The sequence below is a fragment of the Anolis carolinensis genome, unplaced genomic scaffold, assembly GCF_035594765.1.
Source record: "Anolis carolinensis isolate JA03-04 unplaced genomic scaffold, rAnoCar3.1.pri scaffold_12, whole genome shotgun sequence".
NCBI lineage: Eukaryota > Metazoa > Chordata > Lepidosauria > Squamata > Dactyloidae > Anolis > Anolis carolinensis.
The window spans coordinates 17,336,438-17,362,460 of NW_026943823.1; the positions used below are offsets into that span (position 1 = coordinate 17,336,438).

At 40.3% G+C, this 26,023-nt stretch overlaps 2 protein-coding genes across 5 annotated transcripts in view; one reads left to right on the forward strand and one right to left on the reverse strand.

Annotated features, from left to right (window-relative positions):
- stk26 (serine/threonine kinase 26) overlaps positions 1 to 2,084 on the forward strand; it is a 40,254-nt gene extending 38,170 nt beyond the window's left edge. For all 3 annotated transcript variants that reach the window (XM_062963824.1, XM_062963825.1, XM_062963823.1), the window contains one exon: positions 97 to 2,084. In XM_062963824.1, the coding sequence (XP_062819894.1) occupies positions 97 to 121 (25 nt within the window). In that variant the 3' untranslated portion in view covers positions 122 to 2,084. The remainder of the gene's footprint in view (positions 1 to 96) is intronic.
- frmd7 (FERM domain containing 7) overlaps positions 1,670 to 26,023 on the reverse strand; it is a 25,967-nt gene continuing 1,613 nt past the window's right edge. The window contains exons 2-12 of one of the 2 annotated variants that reach the window (XM_008122958.3): positions 19,368 to 19,472; positions 17,898 to 17,940; positions 15,723 to 15,756; positions 15,330 to 15,427; positions 13,442 to 13,556; positions 11,528 to 11,675; positions 8,587 to 8,682; positions 8,219 to 8,382; positions 7,193 to 7,261; positions 6,991 to 7,066; positions 1,670 to 4,852 (exon numbers count right to left, since the gene is read on the reverse strand). In XM_008122958.3, coding sequence (XP_008121165.1) covers positions 3,800 to 4,852; positions 6,991 to 7,066; positions 7,193 to 7,261; positions 8,219 to 8,382; positions 8,587 to 8,682; positions 11,528 to 11,675; positions 13,442 to 13,556; positions 15,330 to 15,427; positions 15,723 to 15,756; positions 17,898 to 17,940; positions 19,368 to 19,472 — 2,001 coding nt within the window. In that variant the 3' untranslated portion in view covers positions 1,670 to 3,799. Of the gene's footprint in view, positions 4,853 to 6,990; positions 7,067 to 7,192; positions 7,262 to 8,218; positions 8,383 to 8,586; positions 8,683 to 11,527; positions 11,676 to 13,441; positions 13,557 to 15,329; positions 15,428 to 15,722; positions 15,802 to 17,897; positions 17,941 to 19,367; positions 19,473 to 26,023 lie in introns of both variants that reach the window. The other variant, XM_003229031.4, reaches the window with a different exon arrangement.

The window sequence follows — 26,023 nt, forward strand, 5'->3', positions numbered from 1 at the left end:
TACCCCTCTCAAAACTATAAACTGTAAAATTCCATAGGATGTCACTTAAAGTGGAATCATCGCAGTGTAATTTTGACCAGAAACTTCTCTCTGCAGGTTTTCCGTGAACGAATCCTCCTAAGCAATGGATGCAGGCGAAATCCGGCATCCAGTCCACCAGAACCTACTCTAGAAAAAGCTTGGCAAATGCTTTGGTCGTCAGCTCCTTGTGCCTTTCGGGATCATTGCGACGTTATCTGAGGATCGGGGGATTTCAAAGGACCGGACTCTACTGATTTCGTGATGGCTTCTTCTTCTTCTTTTTGTATCTCCGAGACACATCCCTTTTTATTTTAATTTGTAAAGAGCAACTTTTAATAGGGTAGTTGCCACCGATTTAATCCAGTTGAGAACAAACACCATGCGTTTGGCTTCTAGGTGTAATGTAGAGGTGACCTGTTACCAATTTGAGTGTTTGGAGGCAGAGGACGCCTGTTCGGTCACTTGGTGAAAAGGACATTTTTCTGACTGTCTTCTTGCTCCTTTGGTTCGAAAGCGACCCATGTATACATTCATAGATCGCCGAAACGAGGCGTCTTTCCACCGAAATACATAACCTTTGGCCAACTTTCTAGCCGGCGAAACGCCTTAAAACCCTGCGGCTTTTTTGGGAAAACGGGCTCTGGTGTTTCCGAGGCCGCTCCACAATTGCCTCCCGTTTTTGAGAGCAATATGCCGATAGCTTTGCGAGTTTCACATTGTAGCTTAGTGTACAGTTTGTAGATGTCTTTCCCCCCTTTATAGTTAAATCATTCATCATGGTAAGGAGAATTTTGTTAAAAAGCAATATCGTTGCGGAAGGCCTTTTTGGGAGGGGGGGGGCAATAACGGACCCGCACTCCGGCTTCATTGAACCCCCGTTTTTCATTTTGGGAGGAAATGCCTAGCAAACATGTATCAAAACGCGTGCGACCAACACCAGCGATGTTTGGATTTTCTCTTCCTGTAAGATATTTATACGCTTTGTTCCTAGAAAATTACATAGAATTGCGTCGCCGTACGCTTAATTTCCCCTATTATATATATATATATATATATATATATATATATATATATATATACACCCGTTAATATGCAAAATAACTTGAGTTATAGATATTCTTTCACAGAACAACAACAACAAAAGGTAGTACTGTGCAGTAGGGGTGATTCTCAAATTAGAAACTCGCTTTCAGTTACATATTTATGGTACTGTTTAGATGGGGTTAATCTCTCTCTTTTCTTTCCCCTTTTTTTCGACCCAATCTGTATATTATGCTGAAGTTTGAAGTGTGGGGTTGTATTTCAGTCCTTAGCTGTGGAACCTGTTGGTGTAAATTTATTTTTGATAAAGAAGTCTGGATGTGTTTTAATTTTATAGTTCAGCTCTGCACATGTTTTTCTTTTTTTGCACAAAAGTCAATGGTTTTTTAAAAAAAGGATTCGAAGTCTATCTGCCAAATATTGAAAGAGTTGCAAGCAAATATTGAATTTTTTTTAGTTGAAAAAAGTTGCCATTATTACATCCTTTTTTTTAAAAAAGAAATAGATATATAAAGATGCTGGTGAGAGATACTGGGGGGGATTGGAATTGCAAAGGGCAATTATTTTCAATGGTGCCTACACTGTAAAAAAAAAACAGAAAAAGACATTACTTTTAACTCCTTTGTTTTAATTTTGAAAGAAATGTTTGTTAGAGAAGAAGAAAAAAACTTTCGTCGCTCTATAAGTGAGACACAATTAGAAAATTTATATCCGTGGAGTCAAAAAAAAGTCAGGACATAGTTTTTGAAAACAATAATGTTGTGGATTAAATACAAAAAAAGATATTTTTATAAATGTACAAGCCGCAAAAGTTGTAAATACAGTTGATCTGAAGCTTTACGAAACAACTGCATTGCCGAGACAGAAGCGTAGTGCTCTTCCCTGTAGCTTTTAGTCCTGTGAATCTGTTTATAAATGAAGCTTCTTTCATCACTGTTGTTTCTTTGAGGGAGGGGCCAGCGAGGGGCAGCGGAGGAAGGTGGAAAAGTTTAAGAAACGAAATAAAATATTTAAGTTCTGTACACCTCTGGCGGCCCTCATTTGTACTCCTTTCTTAGGAAAGAGAATGGTTTAGTCACACAATTGGAGAATCCTATGAGTGATAGACATTTCAATCAATGAAGTGATCTTTTCCCTTCTGATTGCAGACACTATATATCAAAGTCAGTGTGTATATATGTGTGTATGTGTAATGTTTGTATCACAGAGGCTGTTGCTAGGTGAAGTGGCTCTCTGTGACGTCACTGGGAAAGGAGAAAGGGTGGATGACGGTGAAAACAAGAGAAGAAATGAAGGGAAGACAAGGGAAGGAAGGAAAGAAAGAGGGAACGAGAGGAAAAACAAGAGACGGGAGGACAGAAGAAAAGGGGAAGGGAAGGGAGGAAAAGAGGGAAGATGTATCAGTATATAGGGGTATATACACTTGAGTATATATGCTAGTAGTATATACTTCATCCCCTTCTCTACTTTCTATTAATCCCAGAATTTTGGGACTGCAAACTGGAAGGTAATGGTTACAAAGTGTAGAGAAATGCCAGTAGCCCAAGAAAAAATAACCGCAATATGTTCTTCCGCCTGCATGTGCCATTAATAGAATACCAGTGTGTATCCGTCACTGTCCAAAATTAGTGATATTTTATGTCATGAAGGTATTTTGGGGGAAGAAATGTATTTCTGATAGTCACCATAGACAGGTCAGTTTTTAACTGGGTAGTAAGAAGGGAGGCATACTAAAAACATACCTGGTTGACAGTACAGTAGAGTGTCACTTATCCAACATAAACGGGCCGGCAGAATGTTGGATAAGCGAATATGTTGGATAATAAGGAGGCATTAAGGAAAAGCCTATTAAAACATCAAATTAGGTTATGATTTTCCAAATGAAGCACCAAAACATCATGTTAGACAACAAGTTTGGCAGAAAAAGTAGTTCAATACGCAGTAATGCTATGTAGTAATGACTGTATTTACGAATTTAGCACCAAAATATCATGATGTATTGAAAACATTGACTACAAAAATGCGTTGGATAATCCAGAATGTTGGATAAGCGAGTGTTGGATAAGTGAGACTCTACTGTATCTTTAGTATTTTTGCTGCTACTGAATAGAACTTTAAAAGTTTCTCAGCAGAAAATACAATATTTCTTGGGAATTATTTTTTGCATCGACTGAATGTGTTCATCTTTGTGCTCCTTCCAAGGACGCTCAACAAGGATGATCTCTTTGTTTTATGACACATGAGTGTTACATATGCATCCCACTCCGTTCTGGGATCCATACGGGGAGAAAGGGCATGTTTACAATATACTTAAATAGCTAGAGTTGAACCCCATTTCAAGAGTACGTTTCCCCTGAATCAGACTCGGCACCCATTTGCTTACCTTTGACTAACCCCAATAAAAGTCACACTGAGTCAGTTTGGTGACATTCAGCTCTCTCTTCGAGAAAATGAACCATAAACTTGGCACAAAGACTAACTTGCTGTGGAACAACTATCCCATCCCTCCTCCCCGAGTACCAACTAAGTCAAATGGCGCTGGAATAATCTCATCCTTGGTATTGACTTTTGCTCCTCTGATATATAGCACCTGAATCACTTCCTCTTTTAGGTCAGAGAGTTCTTTGCGTTGGCAGATGTCCCGCATTCCAGAAATGTAATCATTACCTAAAACACAGTGATAAGCAAGGTGCCCGCTTCAATTCCCCGCAGTTGAGCGACTTCAGGCGAAGCCAAATTAAGTGAAATAATTGGATGCTCCCTGGGAAGAAGTCCTCTCGTCCATGCTGGCGGTAGCAAGGCAGACTTCTTCATCTTCGCCCTCGAGCTGGAGGCTCCCGGAAGACAACCGGACCCTCGCCCGGGGGGCTCTGAGCACCCTTCCGTAGAGAGAATAGTAATCCGGAAAGAGGTCTGAATCCGAGTCGCTGGACTCTGTCCCGCTGCCGATGTAGCGTTCTGTGCTCCGTTGGACTCTGGGTGGTTCTGGAAACCCTTGATGAGCCCAGACGTACTTGAGGATATCGGACTTCCTGCTACTCAGAAGAGGACACGGCCCTAAAGGTCGAAACTCCGAGCCGTAGGGGAACCGGATGGTTTTAATATCCGACTGGCTCCAGGATCTTTTGGGAACTTCCTGGGTGCCGTAATCGAAGACGCTCCTGTCGTCGTCGTGCTCCATGCTGACGCTAGTGAGATACGTCGTTCGGGGCAGGGCCTCTGGGTCAGGCACCCGCAGCCTTGATGCCCCGGGGCTCCTCCTCCGAGGCTTCATGGGGGCCACACCAAGGACGTTCATGCCGCTTGTCACTTCCTCCACTGGACCCATCGCCACGTGCCGTGCAAACTGAGGGGGCCTGTCCATGTAGAAGAAAACTTGGGGCGATCCCACATCCAGCGGTGGGTTGACCACGTAGGGCACGTCGGTGTAGGCCAGACGTTGCCTGGGGGTCGCCTCTCGCACATTGCCCACTGAGGTGCTCTTACTGTTCCCGGCTACCCTGTAGCTCGGTTGGAAGGAGGTCAGCGGGACCCTCGACCCATAAAGATCAGGGGGCTCCCAATCCTCTTCCGGCTCAGTGTAAACCAGTTGAAAGGCAGAGCTGCTTTGGGAGTGAGCCAGCAACGTCGGGTCAGCTTCGGGTTTGGAGCGTTCCAGTTCGTCCGCAAAGATCACCTCCATGGCGGAATTCCTCCGTCGGCTGCTGTCCAGGGTGGGCTCAGAGGTGTGGACACCGTTGGCCCCATAGTAGCTCCCCATGTTGCCATAAACCAGGCGCAAGTCTTCCAGCTACAGAGGGAAAAAAGAAGAGCGTTTTGAAGCAGTTATGCTATAGCGAGGCCTACAACGAAACTACGAGGGCTATTCACAAAGTAGGTTACGTTTTGGATTTTAAAAAGGACAAAGTATAGGAGAAATCATTTACCATATGCAGCTGAAAGATACATCCCAATACTACAATCTCATGTAATCCCAATTGAAATCTAGGCACGTCTCATATAGATAAATGAGTTTGAAAAGTACTGCTCCAGTAAATTTGCCGCTTGTGTCCTCAGCTCTTTCCCCTTCTCCCTTCCTGCAGCGTAGCCAAAACGCTGCGCTGCCAGCCACGCTCCCATTGTTGGAAACGGAGGAGAGAGGCGGCAAATTTACTGGAGCACTACTTTTCAAACTCATTTATCTATATGATACGTGCCTAGATTTCAATGGGGATTACGTGAGATTGTAGTATTGGGATGTGTCTTTCCTCTGCATATGGTAAATGATTTCTCCTATACTTTGTCCTTTTTAAAATCCAAAACGTAACCTACTTTGTGGATAGCCCTCGTACACTGGACTTGAGAGAATATTGTTGGGCGAGTGGGCTCATTCACAAAAGACCCTCCCCTTAAACTTATTGCAGAGTAACTGGAATAGCAGCTGCATGACCCAGCACCAGTGATACAAAAAAACAAAAAGCACAGACCAATGTTATCTCTTCCTTTGGAGGCTTTTCTTTGTAGCTAAATAATATGTTTGCACTACTTACAAAAACAAGGTTTCCATAACACGAATAAAGTTCTTTGTACTTTCTTCTTTGCTTTCCACGCTGGGCTTTTTCCTCATGCAGATAAACAGATTCGCTCTCACAGAGCCTCCTCTCACACCAAACTTACACAGGAGCTGTACACACAGCAGCCTTCACACTGGAGCTTCACACATGAAGCCTTCAACCTTCAGCCTAGTTAATTTTTAATATTTCTGACAAATATTACATGTCATGTACCACTCCGGAGTAGGCCAGCCACACAATATTATAGAATGACATCTGATGTTCACAATATCATCAGCTAGATTTACAACCGCACAGACACCGTGCACTCTCAGTTAACCAGCACCCATGGGAATTGGTAGATACTGGATAAATGCAGTTTCTGGTTGCTTGAGAGTTACAGTAGAGTCTCGTTTATCCAACCTAAATGGGCTGGCAGAACGTTGAATAAGCGAATATGTTGGATAATAAGGAGAGATTAAGGAAAAGCCTATTAAACATCAAAATAGGTTATGATTTTACAAATTAAGCACCAAAACATCATGTTATACAACAAATTTGACAGAAAAAGTAGTTCAATACGCAGTAATTTTATGTAGTAATTACTGTATTTAAGAATTTAGCACCAAAATATCACAATGTATTGAAAACATTGACTACAAAAATGCATTGGGTAATCCAGAAAGTTGGATAAGCAAGTGTTGGATAAGTGAGACTCTACTGTACTATTACAATAGGCCTAACTAATAATATATCCCGTACCATACAAGACCACACTGTAAACTCTCTATTGACTTGAGATACACAGTAGAGCCTCACTTCTCCAAGCCTCGCTTATCCAACATTATGGATTATCCAACGCATTTTTGTAGTCAATGTTTTCAATATATCATATTTTGGTGCAAAATTTGTAAATAAAGTAATTACTACGTAGCATTCCTGCATATTGAACTACTTTTTCTGCCAGATTTGTTGTATAACATGATGTTTTGGTGCTTAATTTGTAAAATCATAACTTAATTTGATGTTTAATAGGCTTCTCCTTAATCCCTCCTTATTATCCAACATATTCACTTATCCAACGTTCTGCCGGCCCGTTTATGTTGGATAAGTGAGACTCTACTGTATTTAAAAAAATATTAAGACAAACACAGACAACCCTAACGTGATGTAACAATGTTACTGTATTATGAAAATAACTTTGTAAATGCAGTATGCGATGTTAGTTAAAATGCTTCCCAGTTGCTTGAGTTCCAGTTAATTGAGCGTCTACTGTATTCACATTTGCAATGGTAGCATCATTGCTAGGAGTGTCTGAAGGGGCTGCTTGTATTATTGTTGTATTGTTACATGGCTTATTATATACACCTGTTCCATTCTCTCCCAAGCTACATACCTGTTTGGAAACGTCTGTAAGGAGATCTGGGGAGGAGCGGCATTGCCGGTCATGGTACCGAGGGGAGTAGCGTTTCCTGGAATCAAACCAACACAACACGGCACATGGATTTGTGCTTCCTCCATTCAGCTCCAACAATCAATAAACCTCTGGGAAAGAGGCAGGGCGGCACATTGAATGAATGAGGGTGGAAAGCTCATACCTTTCGAACGGCAGGCTCTTGAGCTTCCCCTTTGTTCCGTGTTCCAGCAGCTGCCGCTGGGTCCGTCCACTACCATTGGAAGCACAAGGGAAAGCGTGAAAGGTTTGAATTATCCATCATGATGCACATTAGGTAACTGTATATATATTGAGCTGAGTAGCAGAGGGGCTAAGCAAGCCAGTGGATGGACTGCAAAGGTAAATCAAAATCGTTGGGCTCTCTATATGCATTTTCACTCCCTGGCTAGTATCACAGTGGTCCCAAGTTGCAATGGTTCCTATATACAATAATGTTCCCTACATGCAATAATAGTCCTAATAACCATGGCACCTATATATACAATGGAGCCCCGGTGGCGAAATGTGTTAAAGCACTGAGCTGCTGAACTTGCAGACCGAAAGGTCCCAGGTTCAAATCCCGGGAGCAGAGTGAGCGCCCACTGTTAGCTCCAGCTTCTGCCAACCTAGCAGTTCGAAAACATGCCAATGTGAGTAGATCAATAGGTACCACTCCGGCGGGAAAGTAACGGCGCTCCATGTAGTCGTGCCAGCTACATGACCTTGGAGGTGTCTACGGACAATGCCGGCTGTTCGGCTTAGAAATGGAGATGAGCACCAACCCCCAGAGTCAGATATGACTGGACTTAACGTCAGGGGAAAACCTTTACCTTTTTACTTTAATGAGACCAGTTGAAGCAAGAAAATATGAACATTAGATGGAGAGGAGTGGGAAGTATGGAGACCGATATAGGAAATACTGGAAATAATATTAATGAAACTTTATCCCTGTGGAATCGACCGGAGGTCACCGGCCACACTAGTTCTTCTTTCCCCTTTTTTCCCCTTTTCTTTTCTCTATTCTCTTCTCTCTCTCCCCCCCCCCCCCCCCCATCTGCTGCAAGTTTTTGTTAATCTTTTGGAAACTACAATAAAAATTATTGGACAAAAAAAGAGAGCTCTGATGCCACAGTGAACTACAAATCCCAGCATGCCATAGAATGGCTCCTGGCCACTTTGGGAGGCTCACCTGTATCGGAAACTGGAGCCCTTGCTGCAGAGGAAGGCCTTGGGCTTGGACTTGGGCTCTTCGGAGAGACGGAAGAAAGCGTGGTACTCCACGCACGTCTTCCAGAAGGCTTTGCACGTGTCTCGGCTGGCCATGGCGAACTCCAGTGTGTCTTTGCACAAGGCCTGAGAAAGAGAGAGAGAGAGAGAGAGACCCACCCATGAATGCCTTCAAATGCCATTCAAGTCCTCCGTTGACTCACAGCAATTCCAATAAACTTCCGTTTATTTTCCTTGACTTTATTTTTTAATCCCGCCTTTCCACTCTCATGTAGGAACTCCTAAGAAACGCGGCACAATGCAAAGGAAAGCAATGTCAACGGGACTCACCGCCACGTTGGCGTGGAGCTTGATCAGGAAGTGCTTCCGTTTGAAACTCAGCTTGCGGATTTTGGACCAGTTGAAAGTGTTGATCTTTGTATTTCCCTGCAAATGAGCAAACGAGCAAACTATTCCCACTTGGCTCAAGAGCATGGCAGGATTGGACTACAACTCCCATCATCCCCTGCTTAGAGACTGCTGGCAGGTCAGGTCTAGACAAAAAAGTAGCTTTTCCAAGTTCAGGTTTGGTTCCTTTTGATGACTCACCAACACCCCTTGGTAGAGAAGGCCCAAGACTTTGCCAAACTACAAATCCCAGCATTCCATAACACTGGGCCACAGCAGTTAAACATGCCTCAAACTGCATTCATTTGACAGTGTAGATGCACCTTGTTGGATAGAACCCAAACCTATTACTACAGTAGAGTCTCACTTATCCAAGACTCGCTTATCCAAGGTTCTGGATTATCCAAGCCATTTTTGTAGTCAATGTTTTCAATATATATCATGATATTTTGGTGCTAAATTTGTAAATACAGTAATTACAACATAACATTAGTGCATATTGAACTACTTTCTCTGTCAAATTTGTTGTATAACATGATGTTTTGGTGCTTAATTTGTAAAATCATAACCTAATTTGATGTATAATAGGCTTTTCCTTAATCCCTCCTTATTATCCAAGATATTTGCTTATCCAAGGTTCTGCCGGCCCGTTTAGCTTGGATAAGTGTATTTGCAAGAAAAGAATATATCAACAATATATACATATATATATATATCTGATCATTATCTTTTAAAGTCTGGGAAGGTTTTGCATGACAACAAAGCATGAGAAAAACCAGGTCTTTGCGGTAATTGATAAGGTAAAGGTAAAGGTTTTCCCCTGACGTTAAGTCCAGTCGCGACCGACTCTGGGGGTTGGTGCTCATCTCCATTTCTAAACTGAAGAGCCAGCGTTTTCCGTAGACACCTCCAAGGTCATGTGGCTGGCATGACTGCATGGAGCGCTGTTACCTTCCTGCCGGAGCAATACCTATTGATCTACTCACATTGGCATATTTTTGAACTGCTAGGTTGGCAAGAGCTGGAGCTAACAGCAGGCGCTCACTCTGCTTCTGGGTTTCGAACCTGCGACCTTTCAATCTGCAAATTCAGCAGCTCAGCGTTTTAACACACTGCGCCACTGGGGGCTCCTGGTAATGGATAAATGGTCCTATATATACTTGGCATACGCATATACTGTATATACTCGAGTATAAGCCTAGTTTTTCGGCCCTTTTTTTAAGACTGAAAACGCCTCCCTCGGCTTATACTCGGGTGAGGGTCCTGGTTGGCTTATATTTGGGTCAGCTTATACTCAAGAATATGTGGTACATTTATTATCTTTCTCTATTATTAGTATTAATACATATATTATTTTTCTCTATTATTGTTGCTACTACTACATTTATTTTACTCTATTTTTATTATTAATACATTTATTATTTCACTCTGTTCTTAATATTAATTATTTTACTCTATTTATTACTACATGTATTATTTTCCTGTATTTTTTATTATTATTATTAAAAGGATACATAAGCACATTTACATTGAAGAAGATGAGAATCATGATTTGATCAGAGTTGGGCAGTCTTATCTTAAATTAGAGCTTGATGTAAATATTCCAAAACATTGAACCTACTGATGCCTCAATTAATGTAATTTTATTGGTATCTATTTTTATTTCTGAAATTTACCACCCTCGGCTTATACTGGAGTCAAGGTTTTCCCAGTTCTTTTGTGGTAAAATTAGGTGCCTCGGCTTATATTCGGGTCGGCTTATACTCGAGTATATACGGTATATACTCTGTGTGTGTGAATGCCAAGTATATATAGGACCATTTATCCATTACCGCAAAGACTTGATGTGTGTATATATACCAGGGGTCCTCAAACTTTTGAAGCAGAGGGCCAGTCCACTATCCTTCAGACTGTTGAGGGGCCGAATTATCATTTGGAAAAAAATACAAACAAATTCCTATGCATACTGCACATGTCTTATTTGTAGTGCAACAACAACAACAACAAAGAACAATACAATATTTTAAAATGAAAACAATTTTAACCAACATAAACCTATCAGGATTTCAATGGAAAGTGTGGGCCTGCTACTGGCCAATGAGATAGTCAAGTTAATTAGGATTGTTGTTGTTGTGTGTCTTCAAGTCATTTCAGACTTTGGCCGAGCCTAAGTCTAAAATTAATTATTTATTTACTGTATTTATTTACTACATTTATATCCCACCCTTCTCACCCTGAAGGGGACTCAGAGCAGCTGTATGTACATACAATATATTACATTATTAGTATAGCACAATATTAGCATTATATATTACTATATTGAACTATACCACTATACTATTATATAAAATGTAATATATAACATATAATATTATTATATGGTATTATTATTAGTATTATATTGTATAACATAATATTATTATCAATATTATATGTACATACAATATATTATATTATTAAAACTGATATAAAAATATTATATTATAAAACTGAGGGCGGGGGCCAGGTAAATGACCTTGGAGGGCCGCATCCGGCCCCCGGGCCTTAGTTTGGGGACCCCTGATATATACACACATATATCTATTCATTTCTGTTTAGGGCTCCTCGCAGCCACATTATGTAGCAAACTCCACTCGAAAGACACGACTGTTCTGCAAAGATGCCAACGAATCGCCGAAACGTGTAATTTCCCCAAATTAAGCGGCTATTTTGGGCCGAAGATTATATGGCTGGGGAGATGTCTCGCTCCCATGTAACACCACGTTCGGACATGGAAGCACTTTGTTTACCATGTCCAGACCAAAGCGGAGGTGGCCACATCAAAGGAACGTGGGAAGGGAAACCAAACGGAGATACTAGCTCTCCCATCCGAGGCGCTCCTCACCCGCAGGACCAGCACTCCCATATGAGCCACCGCCAAGTTGATCTGGGTGCCTTCTCCGTCGCTTGCTGGATGGGGCCGGATCCCATACATTTCTAGTTTCCTTGCAATGTCCAGAAGCTGGACGTCCGACTCGCCTGGAGTTTTGCCTCTAGGGAAGAAAGAACGACAGAAAGACAGAAAAAGGAAGGAAATGATAGGAGAGGAAAAGAAAATGAGGCAGGGAAATGTTGTTTACACTAGAATAAATACAGTTTGGCATCATTTGAACTGCCATGGCTCAAGTCAATGGTGCCCGAGTGCCAGACAAAGAATTTTGGACACAGAAGCACAGAAAGATGCAGTAGAGTCTCACTTATCCAACATTCGCTTATCCAACATTCTGGATTATCCAACGCAATCTGCCTTTTAGTAGTCAACTAGCTGTGCCCGGCCACGCGTTGCTGTGGCAAAGGATGGTGGTATGGGAAATCAGATAATCTGTATTTTATAGACAGTGTGGAGGAGGCCTAAGTGAGGCCTAACTCTGCCTGTCCCCTGGGGTGAGTGGGTTGCTAGGAGACCAAGTTTAGCCTTCTAACTGGCAGCAATTTGATGAAAGCAATTATTCCTCTCCCTCTAATTAGGACTTTATTTTTCTTTTCTTTTTGTTGTATGAACGTAGAGGCATGGATGAGAGGTTGTGCTGCCAAGTTTAGTGTTTCTGGAATGTGTAGTTTTGTTGTTTTGTCCTAGGCCGAAATTTCATTACCCTTTTATATATATAGATGTTTTTGTAATCAATATTTTCAATACATCGTGATATTTTGGTGCTAAATTCGTAAATACATTACAGTAGAGTCTCACTTATCCAGCATTCGCTTATCCAACATTCTGGATTATCCAACGCAGTCTGCCTTTTAGTAGTCAATGTTTTTGTAATCAATGTTTTCAATACATCGTGATATCCTTGTTTTACTCTCCTGCTTTTAATATCTTATGCTATATGTTGATTACTATGATGGTTTTATTGATATTGATGTTTTATAGTTGGTATAATTGTTTTATCATTTTATTGTTGTATGTTTTCGGGCTTGGTCCCCATGTAAGCTGCCCCGAGTCCCCATTGGGGAGATGGGGCGGGGTATAAAAATAAAGTTGTTATTATTATTATTATTATTATTATTATTATTATTATTATTATTATTATTATTATGGTGCTAAATTCGTAAATACATTACAGTAGAGTCTCACTTATCCAGCATTCGCTTATCCAACATTCTGGATTATCCAACGCAGTCTGCCTTTTAGTGGTCAATGTTTTTGTAATCAATGTTTTCAATACATCGTGATATTTTGGTGCTAAATTCGTAAATACATTACAGTAGAGTCTCACTTATCCAAGCTAAACGGGCCGGCAGAAGCTTGGATAAGCAAATATCTTGGATAATAAGGAGGGATTAAGGAAAAGCCTATTCAACATCAAATTAGGTTATGATTTTACAAATTAAGCACCAAAACATCATGTTATACAACAAATTTGACAGAAAAAGTAGTTCAATATGCAGTAATGTTATGTTGTAATTACAGTAGAGTCTCACTTTTCCAACATTCGCTTATCCAACGTTCTGGATTATCCAACACATTTTTGGAGTCAATGTTTTCAATACATTGTGATATTTTGGTGCTAAATTCGTAAATACAGTAATTACAACGTAGCATTACTGCCTATTGAATTACTTTTTCTGTCAAATTTGTTGTATAACATGATGTTTTGGTGCTTAATCTGTAAAATTTGTAAATGGTGGCTAAAGTGGTGTCCATGTCCAACTGTATTCTATTGATGCATCCCATTACGTTGTCCAAGATGTTGAAACCCAACCCTTAGAATAAATTATGGATGTCTTTCCAACGTCCATGCCTTGAGACAGAACTTACCGATGTTTTTTGTGATAACGCATGATCTTGTCGGTCAGACACTCCTGGTTCGCTAGATATTTGTGCGTCTCCAAGTGCTTCCAGTCCGTTTCCTCATGGAAATCTCCCAGCGCGGCTGAAAAAGGAAAGGACAAAAAGTCAAACTCTCTCCAGGAAAGTCAGATTGCACTAAACACAAGGACAAAGCTGGGAGCGCAGAAATATTTATTAAAATTATTATTTCGATGCTGCTTTTTATTTCCTATAGACACTCAAAGTGGTGAACAGCAGTGCTAAAAACAATATCATATACAATTTAAACCTAAAGACTATAAACAGTAAAATAGAACTAAAACCCAGAGCTACTGAAAAATGCCATTGTGCAGAAGCCTTCTGCATCAATGCTCTTGTGCATTAACACTATTGTGTATTTACCTAGCAATTTAATGCTATTGTGCAAAAGGCTTGTGCATTCATGCTGATGTGCAATAGCCTTGTGTATGAATGCTATTGTGTAGAAGCCTTGTGCATTCATGCTGATGTGCAATAGCCTTGTGTATGAATGCTATTGTGTAGAAGCCTTGTCATTCATGCTGATGTACAATAGCCTTGTGCATTTATTCTATTGTGAAGATGCCTTGTGCATTCATGCTGATGTGCAGTAGCCTTCTGCATGAATGCTATTGTGTAGAAGCCTTGTCATTCATGCTGATGTGCAATAGCCTTGTGCATGAATGCTACTGTGCAGAGGCCTTGTGTATTTATTCTATTGTGAAGATGCCTTGTGCATTAATGCCGATGTAAAATAGCCTTGCGCATTTATTCTATTGTGAAGATGCCTTGTGCATTCATGCCAATGTACAATAACCTTGTGGATGTATGCTATTGTGCAGAACACTTGTGCATTCATGCCGTTGTGCTGAAGTCTTGTGCATGAATGCTATTGTGCAGAAGCCTTGTGTGTTTATTCTATTATGAAGATGTCTTGTGCATGAATGCTATTGTGCAGAAGCCTTGTGCATTCATGCCAATGTGCCATAGCCTTGTGCATGAATGTTATTATACAGAACCCTGTGCATTCATGCCATTGTGCAAAAGCCTTGTGCATTCATTACAACGTGCAGTAGCCTTGTGCATGATGCTATTGTGCAGAAGCCTTGCAAGTCCATGCCAATGTGAAATAGCCTTGTGCATGAATGTTATTATACAGAACCCTGTGCATTCATGCCGATGTGCAGTAGCCTTGTCCATGAATGCTATTGTGCAGGCCCTTGTGCATTCATGCCGATGTGAAATAGCCTTGTGCATTAATGCCGATGTGCAATAGCCTTGTGCATGAATGCTACTGTGCGGAGGCCTTGTGTATTTATTCTATTGTGAAGATACCTTGTGCATTCATGTCATTCTGCAGTAGCCTTGTGCATGAATGCTATTGTGCAGAAGCCTTGTGCATGAATGCTATTGTGCAGAGGCCTTGTGTATTTATTCTATTATGAAGATGTCTTGTGCATGAATTCTATTGTGCAGAAGCCTTGTGCATTTATGCCAATGTGCCGTAGCCTTGTGCATGATGCTATTGTGTAGAAGCCTTGCACGTCCATGCCAATGTGCAATAGCCTTGTGAATGAGTTATTATACAGAACCCTGTGCATTCATGCCATTGTGCAGAAGTCTTGTGCATTCATTACAATGTGCAGTAGCCTTGTGCGTGAATGCTATTGTGCAGAATCCTTGCACGTCCATGCCAATGTGAAATAGCCTTGTGCATGAATGCTATCATGCAGACGCCTCATGCATTAATGCCATTCTGCAGAAGCTGCAAAGTGAGATGTCCAACTAATTTTGCAAGGCTTCCCAATGGCGAGACCTTGTGGCGGGGAGTTCCAGAGGCCAAACCGCGCGGACATACATTGCAAAAGGTGTGAGACCATCAGAGCCGAACTGTTATCACTGCAAGGAAGCCTTCCGCAGGCCAGGTCCTTCTTGATCTGGAGAGTGAACAGGTACCTAAAAGCCATTTTGGAGACGTTATTACTCTGAATATTTCTGCTCTACTATCTCATACATAACATATTGAGATCTGCTTTCCAGTTTGGGTGCTGAGAGAGAGTGACTTGTTTTAACTATGACATGGATTTGAACCCAGCACCTCTAGTCTTAGCATGCATTATGATTTAAATTACATTGAAGTACAAAAGGCAGGATTCCCTTTTAATATTGGTGGGTTCAAATCTTAGACAAACATTATTATTATTATTAGTAGTAGTAGTAATAGTAGTAAAATGACCACAAAGGAGCCTACCTCGTCAGCTCTTCTTTCAGATGGGCCGGATCCACTGGGAAAAATTTCACCATAAATTTGAAAAGAATCTCCTTAGGATCTTAAAACACAACATCTTCATAAGTTTGGGGTCAGAGGTCTGTCGGGAACATTCACACATCTTTTCATGCAGCTTTAACTATGTCTCTAGGCATGTGCAGAGTGTTAATTCATCCCTCCGATTTGAACGTGAACTAAACTAAACTAAACTAAAATAAATGTACTGTATATACTTGAGTATAAGCCTAGTTTTTCAGCCCTTTTTTAAAGACTGAAAAAAAACCCCTTGGCTTATATTCGGGTGAGGGTCCTGTTTGGCTTATATTTGGGTCAGCTTATACTCGAGAATATATGGTACATTTATTTTTTCTCTCTATTATTATTGTTGCTACTATAACAATTAGTTTACTCTATTTTTATTATTATTATTAATGCATTTATTATTTCACTCTGAGCTTATTATTATTATCATTACATTTATTATTTTACTTTATTATTACATGTATTATTTTCCTGTATTTTTTATTATTATTATTATTATTATTATTACATGTATTATTTTACTCTATTGTTATTAAAAGGATACATAAGCACATTTACATTGAAGAAAATGAGAAGAATGATTTGATCAGAGTTGGACAGTCTTATCTTAAATTTGAGCTGTATGTAAATATTCAAAAACATTTAACCTACTGATGCCTCAATTAATGTAATTTTATTGGTATCTATTTTTATTTCTGAAATTTACCACTCTTGGCTTATACTTGAGTCAATGTTTTCCCAATTTTTTGTGGGAAAATTAGGTGCCTCGGCTTATATTCAGGTCGGCTTATACTCAAGTATATACAGTATGTCTATTTTAAATCATGACTTGTTTAATTTGTTTTTAAATGCATTCTTTGATGTTTCAACTCTTGATTTTATATTTACCATCCTCAGCTTATACTGGAGTCAATGTTTTCCCAGTTTTTTGTAGTAAAATTAGGTGCCTCGGCTTATACTCGAGTCGGCTTATACTCAACATAACACAACCGGGGCTGGGCTGTGGCGCAGGCTGGTGAGCAGCCTGCTGCAATAAATCACTCTGACCATGAGGTCATGAGTTTGAGGCCAGCCCGTGGTGGGGTGAGCACCCGTCAATTAAAAAAAAATAGCCCTTGCTCGTTGCTGACCTAGCAACCCGAAAGATAGTTGCATCTATCAAGTAGGAAATAAGGTACCACTTATAAAGTGGGGAGGCAAATTTAACTAACTTACGACATTGGAATGAGGAAGTGCTGTTACAGTGGATGATGAAGCAGCTGCTCCCCCCTGTGGCCAGAATTAAACATCCCCTCAGGAGAAGGTGAAATTGCCTCTGTGTCTGTCTCTGTCTCGGTTCTATGTATATATGGGCATTGAATGTTTGCCCTATATGTATATAATGTAATCCACCCTGAGTCCCCTTCGGGGTGAGAAGGACGGAATATAAATACTGTAAATAAATAAATAATAAAATAAATAATGCTTTCTCATTCTCCTTGAAGTATCATGTTGACATCCATTACAATCCTGGGATTTGCGGTTTAGGGAGAGCTATGTGGACTTCCTAAGAGAGCTTCAAGGACCCCCAAAATGGAAATCCCAAGACATATTTTCTCATAATTACATTTTTTTTTTAAAAAAAATAATTTTATTAAATGTTTTCAAATGAATAGTACATCGAAAGAGGGGGAACAATATTTATAGGAAAGTTTGGAAAAGATAGGTGAAAGACTAAATACATTTTTTTAAAAAAAAACAAGCAAACAAAACCCAAAAAACAACAAAAAAAACCACCCACAATGACAGAAATTGAACTTTCGTTCAGCCCTTGTTCCTGTTCAAGTTTCTTTTAATCTACTTCTTTTACATTCTCTCCCGTTTAGTTACAAAAAAGAAATCTTCAATTCAATCTCATAATTACATTAACATCCTTTGTAATCTTGGGATTTGCAGTTTTGGGAGGGCTATGTGGATTTCTCACCCAGTGAGACACAGGAACTTTCCAAACTACAAATCCCAGGATGCATTTTTTTCCCAGAAGTGGGCAAGCAAATCGATGGGAGTTCTATCCTGATAATCACTTCTGAATCTGTTATATTCTTTAGTTTCAATTAAATACATGGAAACACTTACTTTTAATCTGCTTCGTGATAGGCTTGAGAAGTTCCAGCCAGGCCTAGAAGAATATAGATATGTATAACAAGTGTCATAGATTTTAAACTGTTTCGATCCAGAAATTATAAGATGCGGAAAGCAATAAACAATACAGAGAAGGGATTCCCTGAAATGCAAAGGCAAGAGGCCACTATTACTAGGAATGTAATCCAATAATGTAAACTATTAGACAGTAATTTCTATATATGCTATTGTCATAGAACATTCAAGGATGATAGAGATTCAAAATATACTAAATGCTTCAAAAAACACGTCACTAAACTAACTCCCATAATTTTCAATTGGGGGTGATTGGAGTTGTAGCATTAACCAATTTATTGGTTAATTCAAATATTGACCATGACTCTCAAATTATGAAAATTAGACCTAATTTGGTAGGAAATTACCCTTGCCACCATTGTACCATATGTCCCCAATTTACTCATACTAAGTTGTTTCAGAATCCTCATACTAAGATAGTTCATCAACTGCAACATTTTGCTACATGCACCACCAAAGGAGTCATTTACCGTATATACTCGAGTATAAGCCGACTCAAATATAAGCTGAGGCACCTACTTTTACCACAAAAAAAAAAAAAACTGGGAAAACATTGACTCCAGTATAAGCCGAGGGTGGGAAATTTCAGAAATAAAAATAGATACCAATAAAATTACATTAATTGAGGCATCAGTAGGCTAAATGTTTTTGAATATTTACATCAAGCTCTAATTTAAGAGAAGACTGTCCAACTCTGATCAAATCATTATTCTCATCTTCTTCGATGTAAATGTACTTATGTATCCTTTTAATAATAATAGAGTAAAATAATACATTGGATTGCATTTCTAGTTATAATGGCCTCTTGCCTTTATATCTGCATTGCACCACGGTGGTGCAATGGGTTACACCCTTGTGCCAGCTAAACTGCTGACCTGAAGGTGTCCGGTTTGAATCCAGGAGATGGGGTGAGTTCCCATCTGTCAGCTCTAGCTTGTGGGACATGAGAGAAGCCTCCCAGCAGGATGGCAAGACATCTGGGTGTCTCCTGGGCAACATCTCTGTAGACAGCCAATTCTCTCACACCAGATATTCTCTCACACTGATATGCTTAAAAAAAACCACTTGAACTGCTATGTCTCAATGCTATGGGACCCTGGGAGGTATAGTTTTTTAAGGTCTTGTGCCTTCCTTGCAACTGTTTCGGAAGGGTTTTTGCAAGCTAGATTGATATTCTTGCCCCATAGAAAGCTAGGATGTCAGGATGAAGGCTTTAGCTTATCCTATTCCCAGATGCACTGGTTTTCCGTGTGCAGAGAATTTCATATTATTTCTAACGGAGGGAAATTCCACCCTAGAAGCATCCCAGGTTCTGAGCTGGGCAGAGACAACTCACCGACCGTTTCTTGTGCTAGAAATCACAGAGAAAGCACCACGTCTTCAACTTACAGCATGCCCCGCAGAACTCCAAAACTCCAGTCCAAAATATTCCTTTTCTGTAAGGTTCAAGTGGCTGCAGCTCAGGTTGAATAAAGTCCTTCCAGATGATTTTTGCTGTTGAAAAGGGGGAGGAAGGAAGGAAGCAAGGAATTAAAAAAGGAGAGAAAGGTAGGAAGAAAAAACGGGAAAGGAGGGAGGGAAAGATGGGTAAGAGGGAAGAATTCCAACATTCAGGGTAAGATTATTATTATTATTATTATTACTATTATTGACACAACGACACTGTATGACACAGCAAACAAGATAGATATGCTGGATTTCGTATCACAAGCCGAACACTTCCCAAGTGTCTAGGACTGTGTGATGTATTTTCGGATGATGTGTGCAGATCCCAGTAGGGTGGCCTTTTGCAGTTGACAGACCACAATTTATTTATTTATTTATTTACAGCATTTATATTCCGCCCTTCTCACCCTGAAGGGGACTCAGGGCGGATCACATTACACATATAGGCAAACATTCAATGCCTTTTAACATAGAACAAAGACAAACAAACATAGGCTCCGAGTGGGCCTCGAACTCATGACCTCCTGGTCAGAGTGATTCATTGCAGTTAATTGCAGCTGGCTTGCTCTCCCACCTGTGCCACAGCCCATTTTGTCAATGTCTATTGTTTGCCAAATGCCGGCTGAGATCTTTTTGGCACGGCACCCAGTGTGCCCATCACCACCGGGACCACCTGCACTGGTTTCTGCCAGAGTCTTTGAAGTTCAATCTTGAGGTCCTGATAGCGGCTAAGTTTTTCGTGTTGTTTTTCATCTATGCGACTGTCACCTGGGATGGCAACATCAATGATCCAAACCTTTTTCTTTTCCACAACTGTGAGGTCTGGTGTGTTGGGTTCCAGAACTTTGTCAGTCTGGATTCGGAAGTCCCACAGTATCTTTGCGTGCTCATTTTCCAATACTTTTGCAGGTTTGTGATCCCACCAGTTCTTTGCTGCTGGAAGGTGGTACTTGAGGCATAAGTTCCAATGAATCATTTGGGCCACATAGTTGTGCCTCTGTTTGTAGTCTGTCTGTGCAATTTTCTTACAGCAGCTGAGGATATGATCAATGGTTTCGTCGGTTTCCTTGCACAGTCTGCATTTTGGGTCATCAGCTGATTTTTCAATCTTGGCCTTAACTGCCTTTGTCCTGATGTCTTGCTCCTGGGCTGCAAGGATCAGGCCTTCTGTCTCCTTCTTCAGGGTCCCATTCGTGAGCCAGAGCCAGGTCTTCTCCTTATCAGCTTTTCCTTCAATTTTGTCAAGGAACTTTCCATGCAATGTTTTGTTGTGCCAGCTGTCAGCTCTAGTTTGTAGTGCAGTTTTCTTGTACTGGTTTTTTGTCCGCTGTGCTTTGAGGAGTTTCTGATTTTTGACCTCAATCAAAGCAGGTTCTTCACTTTGCTTTACATATTCTGCCAGGGCATGTTCTTCTTCTTTGACTGCTTGTTTTACTTGTAAGAGTCCTCTGCCCCCTGATCTTCTAGGCAGATATAGCCGGTCAACATCACTGCGAGGGTGCAGTGAATGATGAATGGTCATGAGTTTTCTTGTTTTTCTGTCCAAATTGTCCAGTTCCGCCTGTGTCCAGTTTATGATGCCAGCAGTATATCTTATGACAGGTATGGCCCAGGTGTTTATGGCCTTGATGGTGTTGCCTCCATTGAGCTTGCTTTTGAGAATTTTTCTGACCCTTTGTATTCTTTGCTGACCACAGTCTTCACATGTTCATGCTTGATGTTTTCCAGCTGTAATATGCCCAGATATTTATAGGCCTCTGGCTGTTGACACTTTATTGTTTGGCCATTAGGCATATTTATGCCCTCACTTTCAATGATTTTTCCTTTCTTCAATGCCACTGTCGAACATTTGTCCAAGCCAAACTCCATGCTGATATCAGTGCAAAAAATTCCAGTGTTGGTCAGAGACTGGATTTCATTATTATTATTATTATTATTATTATTATTATTATTATTATTATTATTATTATTTAATGGTTTAATGGTTTGGGCTTTGGACTAAGGTGCCTGAGACCAAGGTTTGATTCAAGGGTTTGTATCCCACCTTGGTTGTGAAAACCTTGGTCTTTGGAGACCCCTTCCAACTTTATGCCTGCAAAACTGACTACTAACTTTTGTGGGTTGGACTAGATGGCCTTTGGAGACCCCTTCCAACTTTATGCCTGCAAAACTGACTACTTACTTTTGTGGGTTGGACTAGATGGCCTTTGGAGACCCCTTCCAAATTTATGCCTGCAAAACTGACTACTTACTTTTGTGGGTTGGACTAGATGGCCTTTGGAGACCCCTTCCAAATTTATGCCTGCAAAACTGACTACTTACTTTTGTGGGTTGGACTAGATGGCCTTTGGAGACCCCTTCCAATTTTACGATTCTATGAATGCTTACAGAACTAACTACTTGCGTTTGTGGGTTGGACTGGATGGCTTTGGAGACCCTTTCCAAATTTACAATTCTATGGACGCTTACTAAACTGACTTACTTATTTCTGTGGGTTGGACTGGATGGCCTTTGGAGACCCCGCCCAACTTGACGATTCTGTGGACACTTACAGAACTGATTACTCACTTTTGTGGTTTGGACTGGACGGCCTATAAAGATCTACAAAACGGGACAGTTTTCTTTTTTTCCCTGCTTCCAAACCATCAAGTATCCCAAGTAGCACTTACGTACCGTTCGGTCTCAGACTTTGGTGCAAAATACAAAAAGCAGCTTTCCATAGAAGCTGTGGGCAAGACGAGGGCAGCTGGTGCATCTCTGAAGACACCTGTCGTGTTGTCTTTAGCAAAGCCAGGCAAACAGAGAGTTGCTTGCGCACCGTGAGACCTCAACACTACCACTTTACACATCATCCCCGGCTGCTTTTGAGGCGCATGAAAGTGCTATATCCGGCACAAAAGGCAGCTGGGGCAAATGACAGGGAAATAACAGCGCTGTCTTGGGGGCCCTTCCAAATAATTGCACCAGAGCAGTGATTAAAAGTATTATCCTGTGCTATAATATCGTGGGAGACAGAAAAGGCGGAGATCTGTGTTCACACCGCAAAGAGCAAGATCAAGGCAACGGCACAGAACTTTGTGCTCAGGATGGGGCATAGAATCCTAGAGTTGGAAGACAGATCCCCAGAGGTCATCTAGTCCAACCCCATTCTGCACTGAATCAGGAGAGTAAATAAAGAGCAACACTAAAAAAAACCCAAAAACCCAAACAAACAGAGGAATTCCAGACATGAAACAATCAAGGCCAGCTAACACATCCTAACAACAGATCCCCCCCAAGCAGGAAGCAGCCATTCAATGCTAATCATTCAATGCAAGTCCATTCAATGCTAATCAGGCTGGGCAAATATCCCATAGGCTATGCAAAATCCCATATTTCAGGTCCCCCTTTTGCCAACGTGGAGCAATATTTATTGCCGAGGATGATGATGATGATGATGATGATGATAATAATAATAATAACAACAATAATGCTTTATCTGTCTTAAAGAGATCCAGTATACTCAACATTATAGAGCAAATAATAATAGTAGTAGTGATGATGATAATAATGATGATGATGATGATGATGATGATGATGATGATGATGATGTCATTGGGGTTGCTGTGAGTTTTCTGGGCTGTATGGCCGTGTTCCAGAAGTGTGTAAATGTTGCAAATGGCCTTGCAGCTTCTAGGCCAGGCTGCTTCCTGCCTGGGGGAATTCCAGGCATGAAACAATTAGGGCCAGCTAACACTTCCCAACAAAGAATTCCCCCAGGCTGGGAGCAGCCAGGCTTTGAAGCTGCAAGGCCAGTCAATGCTAATCAAAGTGGCCAAGTGCAACATTCACACTTGTCTTCAACATACAAGAGTTCTTTCTTTCTCCCACCCTGGATATTATTCCACAGATATATAAACCCCATTTGCCTCGTTTCTAACAGACCTCACAACCTCTGAGGATGCCTGCCATAGATGTGGGTGAAACGTCAGGAGAGAATGCTTCTGGAACAATGCCAGACAGCCCGGAAAACTCACAGCAACCCAGTGATTCCAGCCTTAAAAGCCTTCGACAACACATATTTGGGACATCTTTGGATGTCCCAAATAATAATAATAATAATAATAATAATAATAATAATAATAATAATAATAAATCTTTCTCTGGCCCTGAAACCCATCTCCAGTCACTGGACACCTGACAAAAGGTTTTGCTGGAGAGACGTAGTGCCCCAAGGGCAGCTCTTCCATTCCAGACTCATTCAGGTCTGGCTCTTTTGTGGGCTGTTCGAGCCTCAAATGCATCCGATGCCCAGGAGGGATTTCTTTTTGTGAAAAAGGAAGGTTTCGAACCTTAATGGAAACTATTCCTCGCCTTCAACTATATTGTGCCGAATGGGGGAAAAAAGCACAAAGAAGAATAGAGTCACCCCCAAGTCTCGGCGAGAATCAGTCGCATGCAATTCAGCTTTATTTATTTATTTTGCTCCTTTTGCAGCATTGCCAATCTGTTTTGGTGCTTGGCCAAGACAGGCTACAACTCCCATCACCCCCAATTGAACATGATGGGAGTTGTAGTCCGGGGGGAAAGGTAACCTTGCTCCAAATCATTTGTCATAGCCTATTCCAATAGTTTGGAATCGCCCTACAGTAGAGTCTCACTTATCCAACATAAACGGGCAGGCAGAAGGTCGGATAAGCGAATATGTTGGATAATAAGGAGGGATTAAGGAAAAGCCTATTAGACATCAAATTAGGTTATGATTTGACAAATTAAGCACCAAAACATCATGTTATACAACAAATTTGACAGAAAAGGTAGTTCATTACACATGAATGCTATGTAGTAATTACTGTATTTACGAATTTAGCACCAAAATATCACAATGCATTGAAAACATTGACTACAAAAATGCGTTGGATAATCCAGAACATTGGATAAGCGAGTGTTGGATAAGTGAGACTCTACTGTATTTCCAAATATTATGCCCAGTGATTTCTTAGTCCTGCTAACATGAAAGGAAGGAAAATCACAACACCCTGGCTGGAAACTACCCTAAAATATCCCATAAGCTATGCAAAATCCCATATTTCAGATCCCCATTGTGCCAACGTAAAGCAATATATATTGACGAGGATAATAATAATAATAATAATAATAATAATAATAATAATAATAATAATAATAATAATAATAATAATAATACAGTAGAGTCTCACTTATCCAACATAAATGGGCTGGCAGAATGTTGGATAAGTGAATATGTTGGATAATAAGGACTAAGAAAAAGCCTATTAAACATCAAAATGTTATGATTTTACAAATTAAGCACCAAAACATCATGTTATACAACAAGTAGTTATACAAAAAGTAGTTCAATAGGCAGTAATGCTACGTAGTAATGACTGTATTTACGAATTTAGCACCAAAATATCACAATGTATTGAAAACATTGACTACAAAAATGCGTTGGATAATCCAGAATGTTGAATAAGTGAGACTCTACTGTAATAATAATAATAATAATAATAATAATAATAATAATAATAATAATAATTGGAACTTATGACTCAAGTACCACTTCCCAGCAGTAAAGAACTGGTGGGATCACAAACCTGCAAAAGTATTGGAAACAAGCACACAAAGATACTGTGGGACTTCTGAATTCAGACTGACAAGGTTCTGGAACACAACACACCAGACATCACAGTTGTGGAAAAGAAAAAGGTTTGGATCATTGATGTTGCCATCCCAGGTGACAGTCGCATTGACGAAAAACAACAGGAAAAACTCAGCCGCTATCAGGACCTCAAGATTGAACTGCAAAGACTCTGGCAGAAACCAGTGCAGGTGGTCCCGGTGGTGATCGGCACATTGGGTGCCGTGCCAAAAGATCTCAGCCGGCATTTGGAAACAATAGACATTGACAAAATTACAATCTGCCAACTGCAAAAGGCCACCCGACTGGGATCTGCACGCATCATCCGAAAATACGTCACACAGTCCTAGACACTTGGGAAGTGTTCGCCTTGTGATTTTGTGATACGAAATCCAGCATGTCTATCTTGTTTGCTGTGTCATACAATAATAATAATAATAATAATTCTTTTTTCTCTCTTAAAGAAACCCACTATCCCAACATTAGAGAGATAGTAGTAGTAGTAGTAGTAGCAGCAGTAGTAGTAATACTAATATTTTTTTCCATATATTTTATTAGGGTTTTCATAACAAGTGTGTAAAATAAATGTGGGCAAAGTTAATACTACTACTACTACTTCTACTACTACTACTACTAATAATAATAATAATAATGCTTTTTCTTTCTTAAAGAAATTCAGTATCCTCAATATTATAGAGCAAATAACAATAATACTTTTTCTCTCTTAAACAGATTCATTATCCTCAACATTGTACAGCACATCATAAGAACAGTAATAGTGATGATGATGATAATAATAATAATAATAATACAGTAGAGTCTCACTTATCCAAGCCTCGCTTATCCAAGCTTCTGGATTATCCAAGCCATTTTTGTAGTCAATGTTTTCAATACATTGTGATATTTTGGTGCTAAATTCGTAAATACAGTAATTACAACATAACATCACTGCGTATTGAAC